This window comes from Eucyclogobius newberryi, unplaced genomic scaffold (genome assembly GCF_026437365.1).
Source record: "Eucyclogobius newberryi isolate DKJ021-1_F unplaced genomic scaffold, fEucNew1.0.hap1 SCAF_1, whole genome shotgun sequence".
In the NCBI taxonomy this organism is placed as follows: domain Eukaryota; kingdom Metazoa; phylum Chordata; class Actinopteri; order Gobiiformes; family Gobiidae; genus Eucyclogobius; species Eucyclogobius newberryi.
The window spans coordinates 28976359-28993301 of record NW_027315723.1 but is presented as its reverse complement, the minus strand read 5'-3'; the positions used below and the strand labels follow the sequence as shown (position 1 = coordinate 28993301).

The 16943-nt window shown below is 43.1% G+C and overlaps 1 protein-coding gene across 4 annotated transcripts in view; it reads left to right on the top strand.

Annotated features, from left to right (window-relative positions):
• Window positions 1-16943, top strand: part of sash1a (SAM and SH3 domain containing 1a) — a 232250-nt gene that overhangs the window by 154948 nt on the left and 60359 nt on the right. Inside the window, exon 1 of one of the 4 annotated variants that reach the window (XM_072442773.1) lies at window positions 2838-3020. The exons of the other annotated variants lie outside the window; for them this stretch is intronic. Within the exon in view, the coding sequence (XP_072298874.1) occupies window positions 2904-3020 (117 nt within the window). The 5' untranslated portion in view covers window positions 2838-2903. Of the gene's footprint in view, window positions 1-2837; window positions 3021-16943 lie in introns of those variants that run through there. 4 annotated transcript variants of the gene reach the window in all.

Genomic DNA, 16943 nt, shown 5'->3' with positions numbered 1-16943 from the left:
ATGTGGTTGCAAGTGTGAAAATAACAAATAATATCACATATAAGTCGCTCCGGAGTATAAGTATAAGTCGCACCCCGGCCAAAACTATGAAAAAAGCGACTTATAGTCCGGAAAATACGGTAAATGTTTGAAGTTATCTGATTATATATTTGGGCTGCAACTAACGATTATTATAGTAGTCGACTGATCAAGTGATGTCTATTGGAGACTTTTTAAATACATTGTTAACCAAATGAAGGAATACGGTGACAGAAGGCTTCTAGATGGAGAATATTTATGAATAAAGTGTGATATTGAGTTATTCTTTTGTGACGTTTTGATTTGATATTGCAGTCACTGTCTTATATACAGTTATTAAACTGTATGATTATCGAAACACGGCTACGATTATTTTTTTACTGTCGATTACGGGAGTCACAATTAATAGATTAATCATTGCAGCCTCAATATAAATATATATTTTTTTTTCCATACAATTGTAGCTTCTATAATGGCCATTTTATTGTGGTTTTCGTACTATTTTCGAGTATTTTTAGTTACCTACCAGAAGGAAACTTTGCATTCAAACACCTTATGTTTTAGTTTGCGAAAAGAAAGACAAAAGTTCAACGTTAGAATCCAAATGTTGTGTAAAATCGCGTTTATTAATGCAACAGAGAGGGCGTGCAGCACATGTCGAAGAGTTTGACTGTGTAGGCCTCTTAGGGCGTGTAAAACTCATGTTGCAGTGTACCAGAGGTGTAACCATGTCACCAATTATCTTTTACATAGTTCTAACGTTACAACCCTGGAATGCACCGACATATGTGTGGTCCTACACGTGATCGCGGGTCTAATCATGTTGTTAACCATGGAGAAAAGTTTTGTTTTGCTTCTCTCTCTCGCTCATCGCTCCTCACTCCGTCCACGGCATCTGTCACGAGAGCGAGCAGCTGCTGGCGCTCTGAGAATATAAAATTCAGCAGGCAACAACAAGACGAGTTTCACATCTCCATATTTACAATACAGCTGCTCATCGGAGGAGCGTAACAAAGGATAGCCGTGCAATTTCACGCTTAGACATAACGCCTTTCACTTTCACTAAATCAAAAGCGCACGGGCCCATTTCTGTTCAACTTTGTCATTTGGACGAATATGTCGGTCATATTTCATCATTCACTCCAGCTTATCATGTTCGGTTCTGTGTGTATTTTAGGAATGGATTTATGTTTGAGCATTCCCCTGCCTGACAGTTTTCCCATGCGCTTTTTTGTTTTTCATACAATTGTGTGGAGAATGTGCTTTGTTCACTGTTTCTATTGAAGCGGGGCAGCATACAAGAGACGTGGCAATGTCAGCACATGATAAATTGTGGAAATTCTGTTTTGAATTAGATTGTTTTACAGTAGTAGACTAAAAATATGTACATCTAAAGAATACAGCCCTCATAAGGTATAAAGTACTTAAAAATAAAGATAAATACAAACTAATATCCAGGCCTGGTTAACCCTGCAACGACCTGCCTGCTGTGCAGGGTGAACCCCGCTTAAGGCCCAAAGTCACTGGGATAGGCTCCAGTCACCCGCGACCTCTAATAGGAACAAGCTGTAGAAAATGAATTAATGAATAGATAATATATAGGCCCAATATTTACTAAATGTACTTTTTTCTTGATTTTCCCTTCAAAAATGTATGTTCAAAATAATGTTAGTTAATTAAAAGTACAATGTGGTCCAATAAATGACTCATGTGGGAGTAAAAAAGTATTTGGGTAAACTACTAAGAGTAATTGTCTGGATCGAACTGCTGATTAGTTACTGTAATTGGAAGGATAAAACATTAAATAATGCACAAGATCTGGCATTTTCAAATGAGAGACACAAAATGAAGTGAACACATTTTATAAAAAGTTACTCAAGTAAATGCACTGTAAATGCCTATATCCCGTTATAGCATTGTAAATACCAGTGACATCTAATTCTAGTCCATGTCCAAACGGCCCCCACAGGTGACGGCTTCAAGTCCTGTCTTAAGGCCCACTTTTTTCCTTTTTCATGGCTTTTAACACTTTTAAATTGTGTGGTCCTCTGTGTTTTTTATTGTTTTATTTTATTCATTTTTATCTTTTACATTTGTATTCTTTGTGTTGTTTTCAGCTGCTGTGTATTGTTTTAGAGGGTTTTTAGTTTAGTTTTGCTGTTTTATTATCATTATTATTCAATTATTAATATATAGAGCAATTTTTCATGTTTTATTGATTTAAAGCTTTATAAAGTGTGCTGGATACATGCAGTGTGTTGGACTGGCCGATAGGGGGCGACGCTCCTGGTCTTCTCCGGGACATGTGCGTGTGTTTGCTGCGGTCATGTTTTCGGGAGGAGGGAAGTGCGAGAGCGCAGATCGAGGCGGGGGGAACACAAGAGTTTGGCCGCCCCGGCTTCAACTTTTACCACCTCTTTCTCCCGCTTTCCTCTCACAGAAACACGCTTCAACGCGCCGCATCTCCGAATGTAACAACTCCTACACCGCCATGACCGTGTTCTGAGGAGTAATTGAACTTTTTTCCGACCTGTCCCCCCCTTTTTTCCCCCCGTTTTGGTTTGGACCCCGGAAAGACGAACAGAGGCGAACTAATTTAACCGACAGAAGTGGGGAACCTGCTGCTCCGCGAGAACTTTCACGTTTGTTTACCTCTTTTAACACTCAGAAGTTTGACGCATGAGCGCTTCTTCTCGTTGCCGGGGGCGACCGTAAATATGCCCGGTCAAACTTCTTTACGCGCCGCGCTCCTTCCGCCAGTCCCGTGCGCTCTTGTTGGAAAAGTACACGCGCGTGACAGGGGGGACGGTGTCTAGAGAGAACGAGGACTCTACAACAAACGCGCACTCAGAAGTAGCTCAAGAGTTAGTTCTGCTGGACCCACAATGGAGGGCGAGCCAGGGACCGTGACGCCCGCGGAGGAAGAGGCCCGGACTGAGGGCACTTCTGCGGCCGCGTCCGACAGCTTTTCCCAGCTCTGGACGGACGTTATGGGGATGCTGGTGAGTGTTGTCATTGGGGGGTAAACAGTCAACATTTGCGCTTCATTGTTGCCTTGGTAACGGTGTCCGCAGTGACAAATGTTGCACCTACGTGTGAAATTAAACCAAAGGCCCCTCCGCGTTTGGGAGCCTCCGGTGTGGGTCATTGTACCGTGAATTTAACGTTTAGAACGAGGCAAGCTGCTGTGGCTGTGATTACGGTACGTGATGTGGTTGCTATGGATGTGCGTCAAGTTTACCTAAAGCGCGTGTTTTCAGTCTGACGCTGTAGTTAACTTAACCATGTTTAATATTAAGAATGATCTATGTAAAGCTGTTCTGTCATCGTTAGTATTACTATTGTTACTTTTAAGCTGGATTGCATCTTTTAAGTTGTATTGGAATTGTTCAGCATGCTCCAAAAATTAAAAATGACATAAAAATGTTAAAAAGCTACATGTTAAAGCCACTAGTTTGTCATTTTAGCTTCCCCCCCTTCATTGTGATTGTTTTTATTGAACTGAACTTGTGTTCATACTGTGAGAATGCTCGCCGCTCCACAAACCTGACTAAAACCATGGTTTTAACTGTCTATTTCCCACGATGCCGGTGACGTGCTGCCTCCAGAAAGTTACAGACTGTTACTTTAACTCGCTTCTCAAATTGAGATATTGGTTTGTTTCATTTCATATTGTAACTGTATTATGGCTTTATTCTGGTTTAGTTAGACCTGAGTTAATCCATAGTCAGTTTTGGTTTAGTGCTGGTTTTAGGGCTGTAAAGTATCAAAAATCCGGTACAAATAGATATTATCAGTAGTATCGAAACTAGTTACTCATTTGAGCAAGTAAAATCACATTAACAGGACAGAATGTGACCTTTTCCGAACAGGTGTCTGAATGATCACGAGCTTTATCAGAACGAATAAGAAGACCACAACGTTTAATGAATAATGTATTGAAAATGTCAGCCTGTTGTCTTAAGCCTTGACCTAAACAATATCCTTTTCTAAACTTCTCATCGTGGTATCGAAATTGGTATTGAGAATCAAGTATATTCCTTTGTATCGAAATCGCGCGTGACATTTGAGTATCATGACAACACTGGAACCTGGTTTAGTCATGGCTTGATTGTGTTTCGTTTCCGTGGACCTGATTTGGCCCTGCAGCCCAACTTTGTGTACGAGTCCACTCTCTGTTGTAATTTCATTTTGGTTCTGGTTTGATTTAGGTAATTTCCATAACCCCCCCCAAAAAAGAAAGGACCTGTTACTTTCACTTTTTGCAGAGTTCACATTAGTAATACAATACAATATAAATAATGTGCTTTGTTATAAGGAATTGTTCTTGTTCTGCCTTGTTTCGGTGTTGCCATTTGCCCCAGTACACTGCTCTTTTGTTTGCTCTGCAGCCCATTGATCTGGACAGATGTGTCGCTGCCACTTCCAGCGTTTAGAGACCGAGGTGTTAATCAGGTTTGGTCTAGCGCTGAAGATGTGAACGTTACCTAGGTGCCAGACCGGGCCGGTGTAGTGCCAACGCTCTCCACCGATTGGTCAACCCAGTGTCAGTGCTTTCTTTCCCAAACACGCAAACTATTGTTACTTTCACCCAGTTTGGACACATCCCTATCACTTCACTTTATTACAGACCTTTATATGTAAATTACACACAATAAAATCTTGTCTTTGTAACTAATTAAAGCTGTAAATAGAGCACTGTCCCTTTTTAACAGATTGTTTGTGATATGGGGTTAGCTTTGTAGTGTGGAGCAGTTAACAGTTGTGCTAATAAACCGCTCTCGTTAGTCGTCCCCCCGAAATGCCCACAAGTTTTACACGTCCAACATCGCGGTCAAAGACGAGACGCTTTGAGCTGTTAGAATCCATATAATGTTATGGTTTGCAGTACCAGGAAAAATGTATCCAAGTATGTGTAAAATCTATTTATGATGGTATTTTCTCAAAGTGGGACGAGTATGTTCTTTAGCGCTGATGGCTTTTAGTCGTTATAGTCGATTAATCGGTCGATGGTGTTTTAGTTAACTATTTATTTAGATGATAAGGATTTCTATGGGACAAAGGGGAAGGCATGGGGTGAGTTAGCCGAAGATTTGGTTGTGAATCAGTCGTTTGTGTCTTATAAATACACTGTTTCCTGACACTTTTCTGTATAAATAGTTGTTTTTACATAGTGTTAATGCTTGTCAAGTTGTGGTGCAGTTTCGATCGGATACAAGGTCAGATCATAGAGATTCCGAGACATGTTTAACGCTTTTTCTGCAAGTTTTACGCCATTGTCCCCTTTCTTAGTCGACTAATGTGGTCGTCTCTCTTATATACGAGTATTGCTTGTACTATCACCACTATAGGATAAAAGCGCTGATACTTCTTCAAATCTCATTGTCTCTTCAACTGTTGCCAGAACGTCTTTGAGATAACGATCAATCTTGATAAGAACTTGTAATTATGAGCTTGAAACTGTTTGAGTGCACTTGCCAAACCAAAGACAACCCCCTCGTCTACCTTTTTCGATAACAAAAGCTCCTTCGTGTTTTCACTGTGAATCTCAAAGGAATCTAAGCCCGGCCTTTCTTCCCTGGCCTCGCTCAGGTTCACGTCTCCAAAGGTGAACCGTGCACTGCAACCTGTCGTGGAGCGTGCTAACAAGAATGCCCGCGCAAGTCTGTCGTTTATTTGAGGTTGGAGTTGTGTAAATAGCTCTCGGGATAATTAAGAGTTTAAAGCAGTCGGGGCATTGCTCACTGTGAAATGTGGTTGGATTTAGTGAAGCCTGAAAAGAGATTTGGTGCCACGTTTTTTTCTTTTAGGCTAAAACCGTTTCTCAGATGTGGGGTTTAGTTGTTGAATATGCACTAAATGAGGCGAAGCTTTAATGCTGCAAATGTTACAACGTTTGCAATGCATAGTGTGTATTCATAACAGTTTAATGAGCATTGTAACTCTGCCTCTATCTCGCACCTAGAACATGATTCAAACACACAAGTTTTAACAACATTTTAAAGGTTTTTTTGCCACTGGAAATGATAAGAAGCGTGATCTTGATGTTGCAGTTGCATGTTGGGTGGTTTGCATGAGTACTTTGGTGGTCCCAGCCTGAAAAAACATTCTTCCCAAACAAATCCAAAACTATGCAACTTTCCCAAGTCGTCTTGAGCCAGTTCGCGGGTTTCGGCAAAGAATTTCTTCTCGATTTGAAGGATTTGATATGGTAAAGTCTGTTTTTATTGCAATAACACAATTCACATCAAAATATTATTTCTTCTGGATGGGGAAAGGTCCTCATAGAAACATTCAAATCAGGAAGAAATCATTTGTCGGTAACCCATGACTATGTCTCGTGATAAAATGTATATATGTATAGATATATGTATAGATGTTGGTTGTGCTAAGAATACAACAGCGAGACACGATTATTGATTTAGTCTCGGAACCATATGCTGCCTCCTACATAACACTCCAGCTCCATATGCTTCAATTATGTATGCCAAGTTAGATTTCACTTCCTTCTTTTGCGGCTTTAGTGCAGCTTTGTGTCGTTCTGTCATAATTTAATTGACTTATTTAAGTGCTGATCAGCTCTTTTCCCTCTCTGACTAATCTGATTATTGAAGCTCTGGCAGGTTTCCCATCGGTCGTTTGACCCCGGGATATCCTGAGGAAGAGCCCGCAAAGGGGTGCTGTCTGAACCCTGGTCTCAACTTCCTCGAGAGTCTCCCCCCCTTTAGCTGGCATCAAAGCAAAGGACGGCTTGAGTCCATAATTATTTTTTAATGCGCAAATATTATTAATTCAGACATGTTGGCGCACTTTTAGCATTTTAAATGGTTGTGCGCATTGCCAAGTTTGACGAAAGGGGGCCACATATATTCGCCACTAGATTTTTGTAATATGATTAGAAGGGATTGAAAAGACTGAAGAATTATTAACACTTACGTTTAGGAACCACATAGAAAAAAAGCTTACTAATTGCTTATTTACGTCTTTGTTATTATAAAAAACACTTTCTATTAGTGTATTCAGCCATTTCTTTCCAATTAAAGTACTATTTGTTTGCATTATTTGCCATAGATGCTTTTGCACATGCACTATAATCTTCATAAACATTATTAACTGTTTTAAAAATACAAACTAATGCAGAATAACCACCAACTAACATACAAAGTACCACTTGGTTTGCGACTCATATGTAAAAGTGTCACAGAAAATACAAAAATACCAGCTCCTGTACCTGAAAAAGTGACACCAAACTTTGGACTTTTCTCTCTGTATGTATAGTTTTTTAATGATATTTAATGGTAACTGTGTGAGTAATTCTTTGCCATGACAGTAGCAGTTTTCAGCTTGTTTGGTCGTGTTGTGTATCCAGTGAAATGCCTCCCCAGCCGCTCTAACATTACATCAGGTGCGCAGCTTTTGTAAACTCTAGTCATTGTTCTTTCCCCATGAGAACACTCAGTCACGCGGTGAGACCCCAGGAACAATGAGCCGTGCCCGCCGCCGTGCCCGCCGCCGTGCCCGCCGCCGTGCCCGCCGCCGTGCCCGCCGCCGTGCCCGCCGCCGTGCCCGCCGCAGTCCTGAGTGAAGGCGAGCGCCCGCCTCTGACCTGGACACAAACGCCCACTACCAACTGGAATGTTTCTCTGCACGCTTGAACTGAGATATTAGCGCTTTTAACCCACGAAAAATGTGGCGAGAGATGCATACATACTATTTCAAAATGTATATTCAAAGTTAATAGTAAAAAATAAATGACAAAAATCACTGTCATGTTGAGGGATGTCGAGATTATTTTTGTTCATCGATAGTCATGATTATACAGGTCACAATATAATCATACGAAACAAAAAATTTAAAACAATAAAATAAAATAATAATAATAATTAGAAGCAAAAAAAATGTTTAAACCTAAATGTAAATAACCTTTTTTATATAGCTGTTTTTGTCATATTTATATATTTTCTCATATTGTTTTCATGTTAGACAACGGGAATGAAAGGAAATTGTTGTTAAGTCACAGTCTCAATAATCATGAATAATTGTAACACTATAACATTTGATATCCTGACATCCCTGGTTGTGTCATAAACTCTAATAGTCCAGGAGTAAATGCTAGTCCATTGCTCATATTTATTGGCTAATAAAAGTTCTGAAATATTCATTAAGCAATTTCCTAGTGTGATGTCAATTACAAAAAGGAAGTGAAACTATAAACCTGAAAAATTTGCTTTTCTGTGATAAACGTTTACCGTTACCGTAAGAGTATACCGTAACTCTAAATATATTTATCTTAACTGCATTTTAGTTCATTGAGTCGTCCAACCTGACAGAGCAATAAGCACATTGTCAAACTGGTTCTGCTGCATAAATTCATAATGCTAGAAATGTCGTGTATTTCACTTTATCGCAGTAATTTAAAAAAAATGGTAGCTGAATTCCATCTGTAAAACGTCTGTGTTGTGGTCCAAATACCGTAATTTACACTATAAAACGGCCACTTAATTTGGTCAAAGACTCGCACTCATCACAAGTGTTTCCAGCCCATAATGTTTTCTCTATCACTCCTCTGTTTGTCAATTGGGCAAAGTCTGGAGGAGAGAAGCGACACAGTGTTCTGTCCATCTTGAAAAGGACTGGCAGTGAAATGGCTTTGAGGAGGCTTACTGTAAACACACGCTCGTCTGAACATGGGTGTTTCTCTGCGCCGCTATTGTTGCCATTGTTTGGAGTCAGTGTGGGGAGTTGGCTGCGGCCCGGTCCAGGGCGGGGAAGCGGTTGCGTCATAAATCTATTCTGTTAGTCCCCAGATGTTGGAACACAATGGGAATGTTGCTCCGTGATTAACTTTGTACGACCAAACGCAGATTCCTACCAGGTTCAATATTTGTCACATTTAGAATTTATGCTCTCGTCCAGTGCTGTCCTGGTAAACTGGTAGTAGCAGATACAGTCGTAGTAGAGGGCATGGTGCTGAAATATTGAAATATCAATACATCGTTCTGCTGAATTTGGTGACAGTATCAATATCATGGGCTGCTATATCGATATATTGCCAGGAGTATTTTTTCGTGTGAGTTATGAAATGATTTTGTGACGGCGCTACACTTTTGTTGTTTATGCAAAACGTTTGACACATTTGTGGTTTTGATGATTAAAAAGCGTGTATTTCATAGTAACTTTGTGAAGGTTTTGTTTTAGCAGTGAAATGCTAGAGTCAAAATGTTATTGATAATTATAATGCAATTAGGCGCCTTTCTGGGTACTTGCCTTACAAAAATAAACGATATAACATGCACAGGAACACAAATTAAGTAAAAGGAAAAAGTGTAGTTCAAAGAATAAAAGGTTAGCTTTGGTTATAGTGAATAGGCCAGTCTGAACAGATGAGTTTTGGTTCGTAAAAAAGATTGACATATCACCCACTATCATTCAATATATCATCAATTAATCGATTATCAAATGGATATCGTATTGTGTATCATATCAAATCGTAAAGAACCCGCACTCGTTACTGCTATAACTGCATACTAGTATTTAGGGCTGTGTTCAAAATATCGATACGGCGATATATCGTCACGGGCTCCGTATCGATACTTTTCAATAACGTTAATTTATTACAAATTGTCCGGGCGGCCGTTTAGAAGCTCCCTCCTGTAGAGGGCGGTAAACAGCGCGGAACTACTGAGACAGACACACACCGTGCACCAGCGTGTACACAGGCCTGAAGAAGAGCTTTTGACTGGAAACGTCGCTACTGTTACACGCCTCCCTTTTCCATTCTATTTGATTTCCTTTTTCATTGATTTCACTCCTTTCACCCCTTTATTTTATACAAATTCAACGCAGCCCCGGAGCTAACTTAACCCCGAGACCGCCATTTTAGCCCCGGAGCTAACACAGCCCTGAGGCGGTTACCCCCCACGAGACCGAAGGTTCGCTAGTCCGAAGGTTCACAAGTCCGAAGGTTTTAAAGGTTCACTAGTCCGAAGGTTCGCTAGTCCGTCAGTTTAGTGCACCAGCTGCTCACAAGAGGCACCGCAAGTTGTACTGTGTATATAAAAATAACAAGGGAACATCTCGAATCCTCCGCTTTATGCCCTCATTTGATCATAAGAAAAATGCGTGAACAGAATCCTCCGTTCTATGCCTTCATTTTATCATAAGAAATATGTGTGATCAGAATCCTCCACTCTATGCCTTCATTTGATCAAAATTATATATGTATATATAGAAACGGATTGGTAGTCAAAAAGGAAATTCAGCTGGCCAAGACGGGAGTGTCTACAGAGCCGCGGCGCGCGGCTGTAACTGCTGGGCTATTTGAGTTCATTCATTCATTAATAAGATAAGATAAGATAAGATATTCCTTTATTGTCCCACATGGGGAAATTTCATTGGTGCAACGCAGGTAGATACAGAGGTAGATACAGAAGAACAGATCACTTATAGGAAGTTTGAAAAACACTTTCAGTAGAAGATCTCCTACAAATAAAAACTCCCATAGACAAATAAATAAATACATAAATACCATTGCATGTGATCCCGACAGTAATTGCACATGCATATGTGTCACGACAGCACATAGATTGCACATGAATTTCACAGTAATTGCACATATGACAGAATTGCACATCAGTATTAGGTTAGGTCAGTATTGCGAGTGTTCAGTACTAACAGTTTTTGTTATAAAGTCTGACGGCAGCAGGAAGGAAAGACCTACGGAACCTTTCCTTCGCACATCGAGGGTGGATCAGTCTCTCACTGAAGCTGCTCTCCAGAGCGGAGAGAGTGTCCTGCAGGGGGTGACACTCATGGTCCAGCATAGATGTGAATCTAGCCAGGACCCTCCTGTCCCCCACCTCCTGCACCGAGTCCAGAGCACAGCCCAGGACGGAGCTGGACTTCTTGATAACTCTGTCCAGCTTCTTCCTCTCCCTCTCTGTGATGCTGCTGCTCCAGCAGGCCACACCATACAGGAGGGCTGATGCCACCACAGAGTTGTAGAAGGTCTTCAGGAGTGGCCCTGTCACTCCAAAAGACCTGAGTCTCCTCAGGAGGTAGAGCCGACTCTGGCTCTTCCTGTCCAGTGCGTCTGTGTTATGAGTCCAGTCCAGTTTGTGGTTCAGATGAACACCCAGGTACTTGTATGAGTCCACTCTCTCAATGTCCCGTCCCTGGATGTTCACTGGTGAGGGGGCAGTGGGGTGGCGTCTGCGGAAATCCACCACCATCTCCTTGGTCTTCCCCGCGTTGATGAGGAGGTGGTTCCGCTGACACCAGTCCACAAAGTCCTGCGCCAGTCCCCTGTACTCCGCATCATCGTCGTCCGTGATGAGTCCGATGATGGCAAAGTCGTCAGAGAACTTCTGCAGGACACAGCTGTCCGTGTCATGTCTGAAGTCTGCAGTGTAAAGGGTGAAGAGAAAGGGCGCAAGGACAGTGCCCTGGGGGGGCCCCCACACTGCAGGTCCAAGTGTCAGACACACAGTCCCGTGCTCTCACAAGCTGGGGTCGGTCTGTGAGGTAGTCCAGGATCCACTCTGCCAGGTCATACTCCACACCAGCCGTCTCCAGCTTGTCCCTCAGGAGCAGCGGCTGGATGGTGTTGAAGGCGCTGGAAAGATCGAAGAACAGAATCCTCACAGAGCTGCCAGGCTTTTCCAGGTGAGAGAGAGAGCGGTGCAGCAGGGAGATGACAGCGTCCTCCACTCCGATGCCAGACCGATATGCAAACTGCAGCGGGTCCATGGCTGAGCTCACGGTGGAGCGGAGGTGGTCCAGGACTAGCCGCTCCAGTGTCTTCATCAGGTGGGAAGTGAGAGCCACTGGCCTGAAGCTGTTGAGATCTTTGGGGCGCGGTGTCTTAGGCACAGGTACCAGACAGGAGGTCTTCCAGACCTGCGGTACCACCCTCAGCTTCAGGCTCATGTTGAAGACATGCTCCATAACTCCACACAGTTCATCTGCGCAGGACTTAAGGAGCCTGGGGCTGATGCCATCAGGTCCTGCTGCCTTCCTCACTTTAATCCTCTTCAGCTCACTCCTCACCTGTGCTGCTGTGACAGTCAGTGGTGGGCAGGGGGACCGTGTGCTGGGGGGATGGGTGAGTCCAGGCGAAGTGGGGAGCTGATGGTCCGGGGCAGATAAGCGAAGAGGAACAGATGCAGGGCATTGTCCAGCTGTGGAAGAGGGAGCATGCAGCTGTGCAGGGGGAGGGGCGGGTGACCGATCAAACCTCAAGAAGTGAGCATTTAAATCATTCAACCACTGTAGATCCCCCTATGTCTGGGCAGGGGGGATTTTGAAGCCCGAGATGGTTTTCAGGCTCCTCCACACTCCCTGAATGTTCTTTTGCTGCAGCTGCTCCTCCATCCTCCTCCTGTAGCCGGCCTCAGCCTGCCTGATCTTCCTCTTCAGCTCCTTCTGCACAGTCCTCAGCTCCTCCTTGTTCCCTGACCTGAAGGCTCTCTTCTTCTCCTTCAGCAGAGCCTTCAGTTCACGGTTAATCCATGGCTTGTTGTTTGGAAAACACCGCACCGTCCGGGAGGGAACAATGTTCTCAAAACAGAAGTTGATGTAGTCCGTGATGCACTCTGTGATGGTGTTGATGTCCTCCCCATGTGGGTCATAAAGCTCAGTCCAGACAGTGGTGCTGAAGCAGTTCCTCAGAGCCTCCTCGCTCTCAGCAGACCACATCCTCACCTCACGGGACACCACAGGCTGCCTGCGCACGATGGGTTCATACACAGGCCTCAGATGTACAAGGTTGTGGTCCGAGCTGCCCAGGGGAGGGAGGGGGGAAGAGGAATAAGCCTCCTTGGTGTTGGCAAAAAACAAGTCCAATGTTCTATTGTCTCTGGTGGGGCAGGTGACATACTGGGTGTATGTTGGTAGAACAGAAGAGGGAGAAGCGTGGTTAAAGTCACCAGAGATGAGGAAGAGAGCCTGTGGATGCTGTGTTTGCAGCCTACAAGTGCAGGAGAGCAGTGCTTCACAAGCATCTTCAGCATTGGCAGACGGGGCCACATAGACTGCGATCAAAATCACATGTGAGAACTCCCGGGGCAGATAATATGGCCTCATGCCAATAGCCAATAGTTCAATATCCTTGTTACATAGCTGCTCCCTCACTGTGCAGTGTTCGGGTTTGGACCAGCTCGTGTTCACATACACCGCCAGACCTCCACCTCTTTTCTTCCCGGATTCTCTCGTTCTGTCCGCCCGCAGCAGATGAAAATTGTCCAAACCTACAATAGAGTCTGGCATTTCTGCTGTTAACCAGGTCTCTGTGAAAATCAAGACGCTGCTGTCCCTATAAATCCTCTGGGACCGCATGAAGCTCGCTATTTCCGTCATTTTATTTTGAAGGGACCTCACGTTACCCATGACTACGGCGGGAACCGACTTCCTGTTTGTCCCTCTCTTCTCTCGGAGTTTACGTCCAGCCCGTCTGCTTCGTTGCGTTTTCCTTAGGATGTCCGCCGGGACAACGTGACGATCTCCGGGTAAGACGACTGTTCTCCGCAGTTTCATGAGTTCCTCCTTTGTGTAAACGCGCCCCGGCCGGAGCCGGGGGACTCAGAGCCAAGACACATCGCAACGACACGACGAAAACACTCAATCCAGCCGAATAAAGTCAAAACAAGTTAATTTAAAGCGATTCCAGTGCGTGTCCCGATCGTTCGTGAAGTTCCTCTTTCATATAAACGTGTATATAAACGTGTACCGACGACACACAGTACTTTAGCGCGGCCGGAGGGTGCGGGGGGGCTGGTGGGCTCGCTCGGAGCTAGCTCACGTCACAACAACACAACGAACACAACGAACGCAACGAAAAACGCTCAAATCCAGCCGAAAAAAGTCAAAAACAGTTGAATTAAAAAACTATTCCAGCGCGTGTCCCTATCGTACAGTAAAGTAGAAAAAAATATACTAACTATATTTACAAAATATAGGAAATAAAGCACAATAAGTGTGAGAAAGAAGAGAGAGCGTTTACACCGGGCTGCCAGCTGTACCAGCGCTCAGGCTATGCACAGAAACAAGTCGGTTATGGAAAATACGTGAGTTTAATCATAAAAAGTGCATCAACACTAGAAAAGTCCAAAAAGCAGAGTGTGGGGCCCGCTGCACGGAGACACAGCTTCGGCGAGGAGAGCCGCGAGTAGAGCCCGCTGCGCAGACTCACACCTTCGGACTCGTGAACCTTCGGACTTGTAAACCTTAAAATTTCGAAATTTTCGGACTCGTGAACCTTCGGACTAATAAACCTTCGGACATGTGAACCTTAAAATTTCGAAATTTTCGGACTCGTGAACCTTCGGACCAGTAAACCTTCGGACTCGTGGGCAGCCACCCCCCGAGGCCACCACAACAGCCAAAACGGAGGCAAAAAAACGGACACAAACCTGACACCAACATCACACACATCTTCCCTACTCTACACTACATAAACCGAACGGTTAAACAATAAAACCGAGCGGTTAAACAATACAACTATCCAACAGGGCCCCGCTGAGCGCCTGTTAGCTTAGCGTTAGCCACGGTCACTTCCGCGCTAGCGCTACTTAGCTTAGTGCCGAGCCCGACCCGAAGAAACAGGATTTTAAGACCAAAACAACAACAAAAAGACACAGAGGGTCAACAGACTCCCACACATCACACACATTACACACCTGACATACCAGAAGGCTAATTAAGATAGCCATGATTACATTTATTCAAGTTACTGCTATTATTTATTTTGTTCAGACCTTGCCAATTGTTTGGCAACTTTACTTGAATGTGTTCTTTGCATAAGCTTTGTGGATAAACATGAAAATTCATGCATTTTTCTTATCCGGAATACCCATACCCATTTGGTAAACTTTAAGACCCTTTTTTCAAAAAAGTATAGGGACACGTATCGTAATGAGGGAATTGTATCGGGACATACAAGTATCGGGATACGTATCGTATCGCAACCCCTGTATCGGGATACGTATCGTATCGCGAGGGTCTTGGCAATACCCAGCCCTACTAGTATTAGCACAATACGATCTTCTACTACTTCAATGATTGCTCTTAGTATATCTGAGAATCCTCTACTTTTATATACATTTGAGACCGGCACAAACAAAATAAGATCTTTATCATCTGCATCATCTGGACTGGATTAAAAACAGTTCTTCATTTAGAGATTTTCAACACATTCAATATTATTAGTTTATTGCTCATGAAGTACTTGCGTGAAAGTGTTACGTTTCCACTTTCCCCTGATATAATTTTCCCCTGCTTTCACATTCATTCTCACATACTTTGAGACACAACAGTGGGGGCCTATCACTTACACAGCGGAGGTGGTCAGCTGCCTCGTACCCCAGTGAGCTCATGCCACCGGAGAATTAAAAGAATCCCAGCTATGCGCGCGTGCACGTGGACTTGAGCGCGCCCGCCTGAAAACAGCCAAGCACGTGCAGCCTGTCTGTACACGTCCCGCTGCATCTGCTGAGGTGACTGTCGGAGAGTTTGGGACTTTACATTTTGTGTAGACGACAACATTCTTTACTTTTCCAGAGAGTGAAGTGGAAAAGCTGGTGTCTGATCCCATTGGGAGATCCACACATCTGCAAACAAGATTGTGAAGTCGATTTCCTAAGCAGTCCGGGAGATGACGAGAGAAGACATTTTGTAATTCTTTTATGTTAAAATCAGAGTTGAGGTTTGTGTTGTAATCTGCCAGTCCCAAATAGTTAGTTTTATGGATTAAAACGTGCACAAATTGGCATGTATAATACTACACGGAATACAGTTTGTGGTAAGAGCGGAACATCAGTAAACAATATTAAGCCATGACCTTCCATTCTTTCTGTCTCTCTCTCTCTCTCTCGAGACTAAATATTATTGAAGCTGCTCGTTGTTGTCCCACATTCACTCCGGGGTCACGGTATCAAATTTGAGTGATTATTTAAGAAGAAAGATCACAATATAATGATTATTTGCACTTAAGACACATACAACAAACTTGAAATGACATCCTTAATTTTGTTTTACATTATTTGGTTGTCAAAAATATCAAATCAGATGTTAATCGACACTAGTTTTAGTTATAACTCAAGTACAGATAGTTTGGAAATAACATAAACAGGACAAACCTTTACCTTTTATGAACTGGATTATAAGCTATATCAGAAGTGGTACAAGACCAAAAGATAACACAAAGAAAGTACTATTATTTTGTGTGGAAAATTACAGTCTTAAGCCTAAAAAATTATGATCATTGTGTCCGGGCATCGAGCCTATTCCTTGGTATCGAAATAGAGTTAGACATTAGTATTGTGACAACTCTACTGCATTACCATTCTTATAGTATGTTACCAGCTTTATAAAATCATATTTGGTGTTCAGTGCAGTTCAGATTGAATTGAAAGTACTTATTCTTGCTACTAAAATGGTAAAGATTTGTACTTTTTAGTTGCTACGATTATATTGTGACTTTAATAATGACACTCATGATAATTATACTCTTGCCATCCCTAGTTTGCACTGACAAACACACTTTCATAAACCAGTATAAACTCTAAAGCGAGTTTGGATCCAAACGTGAACCTTTGAATCAGTCTGTGTCTCGTCTTCTCCCCCTGACATGTTTATGCAGTGTTGGAAGTTGCAATATTTGTTTTGGATCTTGAGAAATTCTGCAACATAGAGAATCGCTTGCAAAAGTTTGGTCTCGATTTGTTGAGCAACTGAAAAGCTCCTCCGTGCTTCATCCATGTATCTGCAAACTTAACTTCACAACACTGCACCTTCTTGCGACGCTGGCTCGTTTGGTGTTTTGGTGGCGGCGTTTCCTGCACATCGCCGGCGGTGCATGTCAATGTGCCGTCCCCTCGGCCCGGTGTGGTCGCATACTACAGAGTCTGTGGTGGTCCGCTCACAGGCAC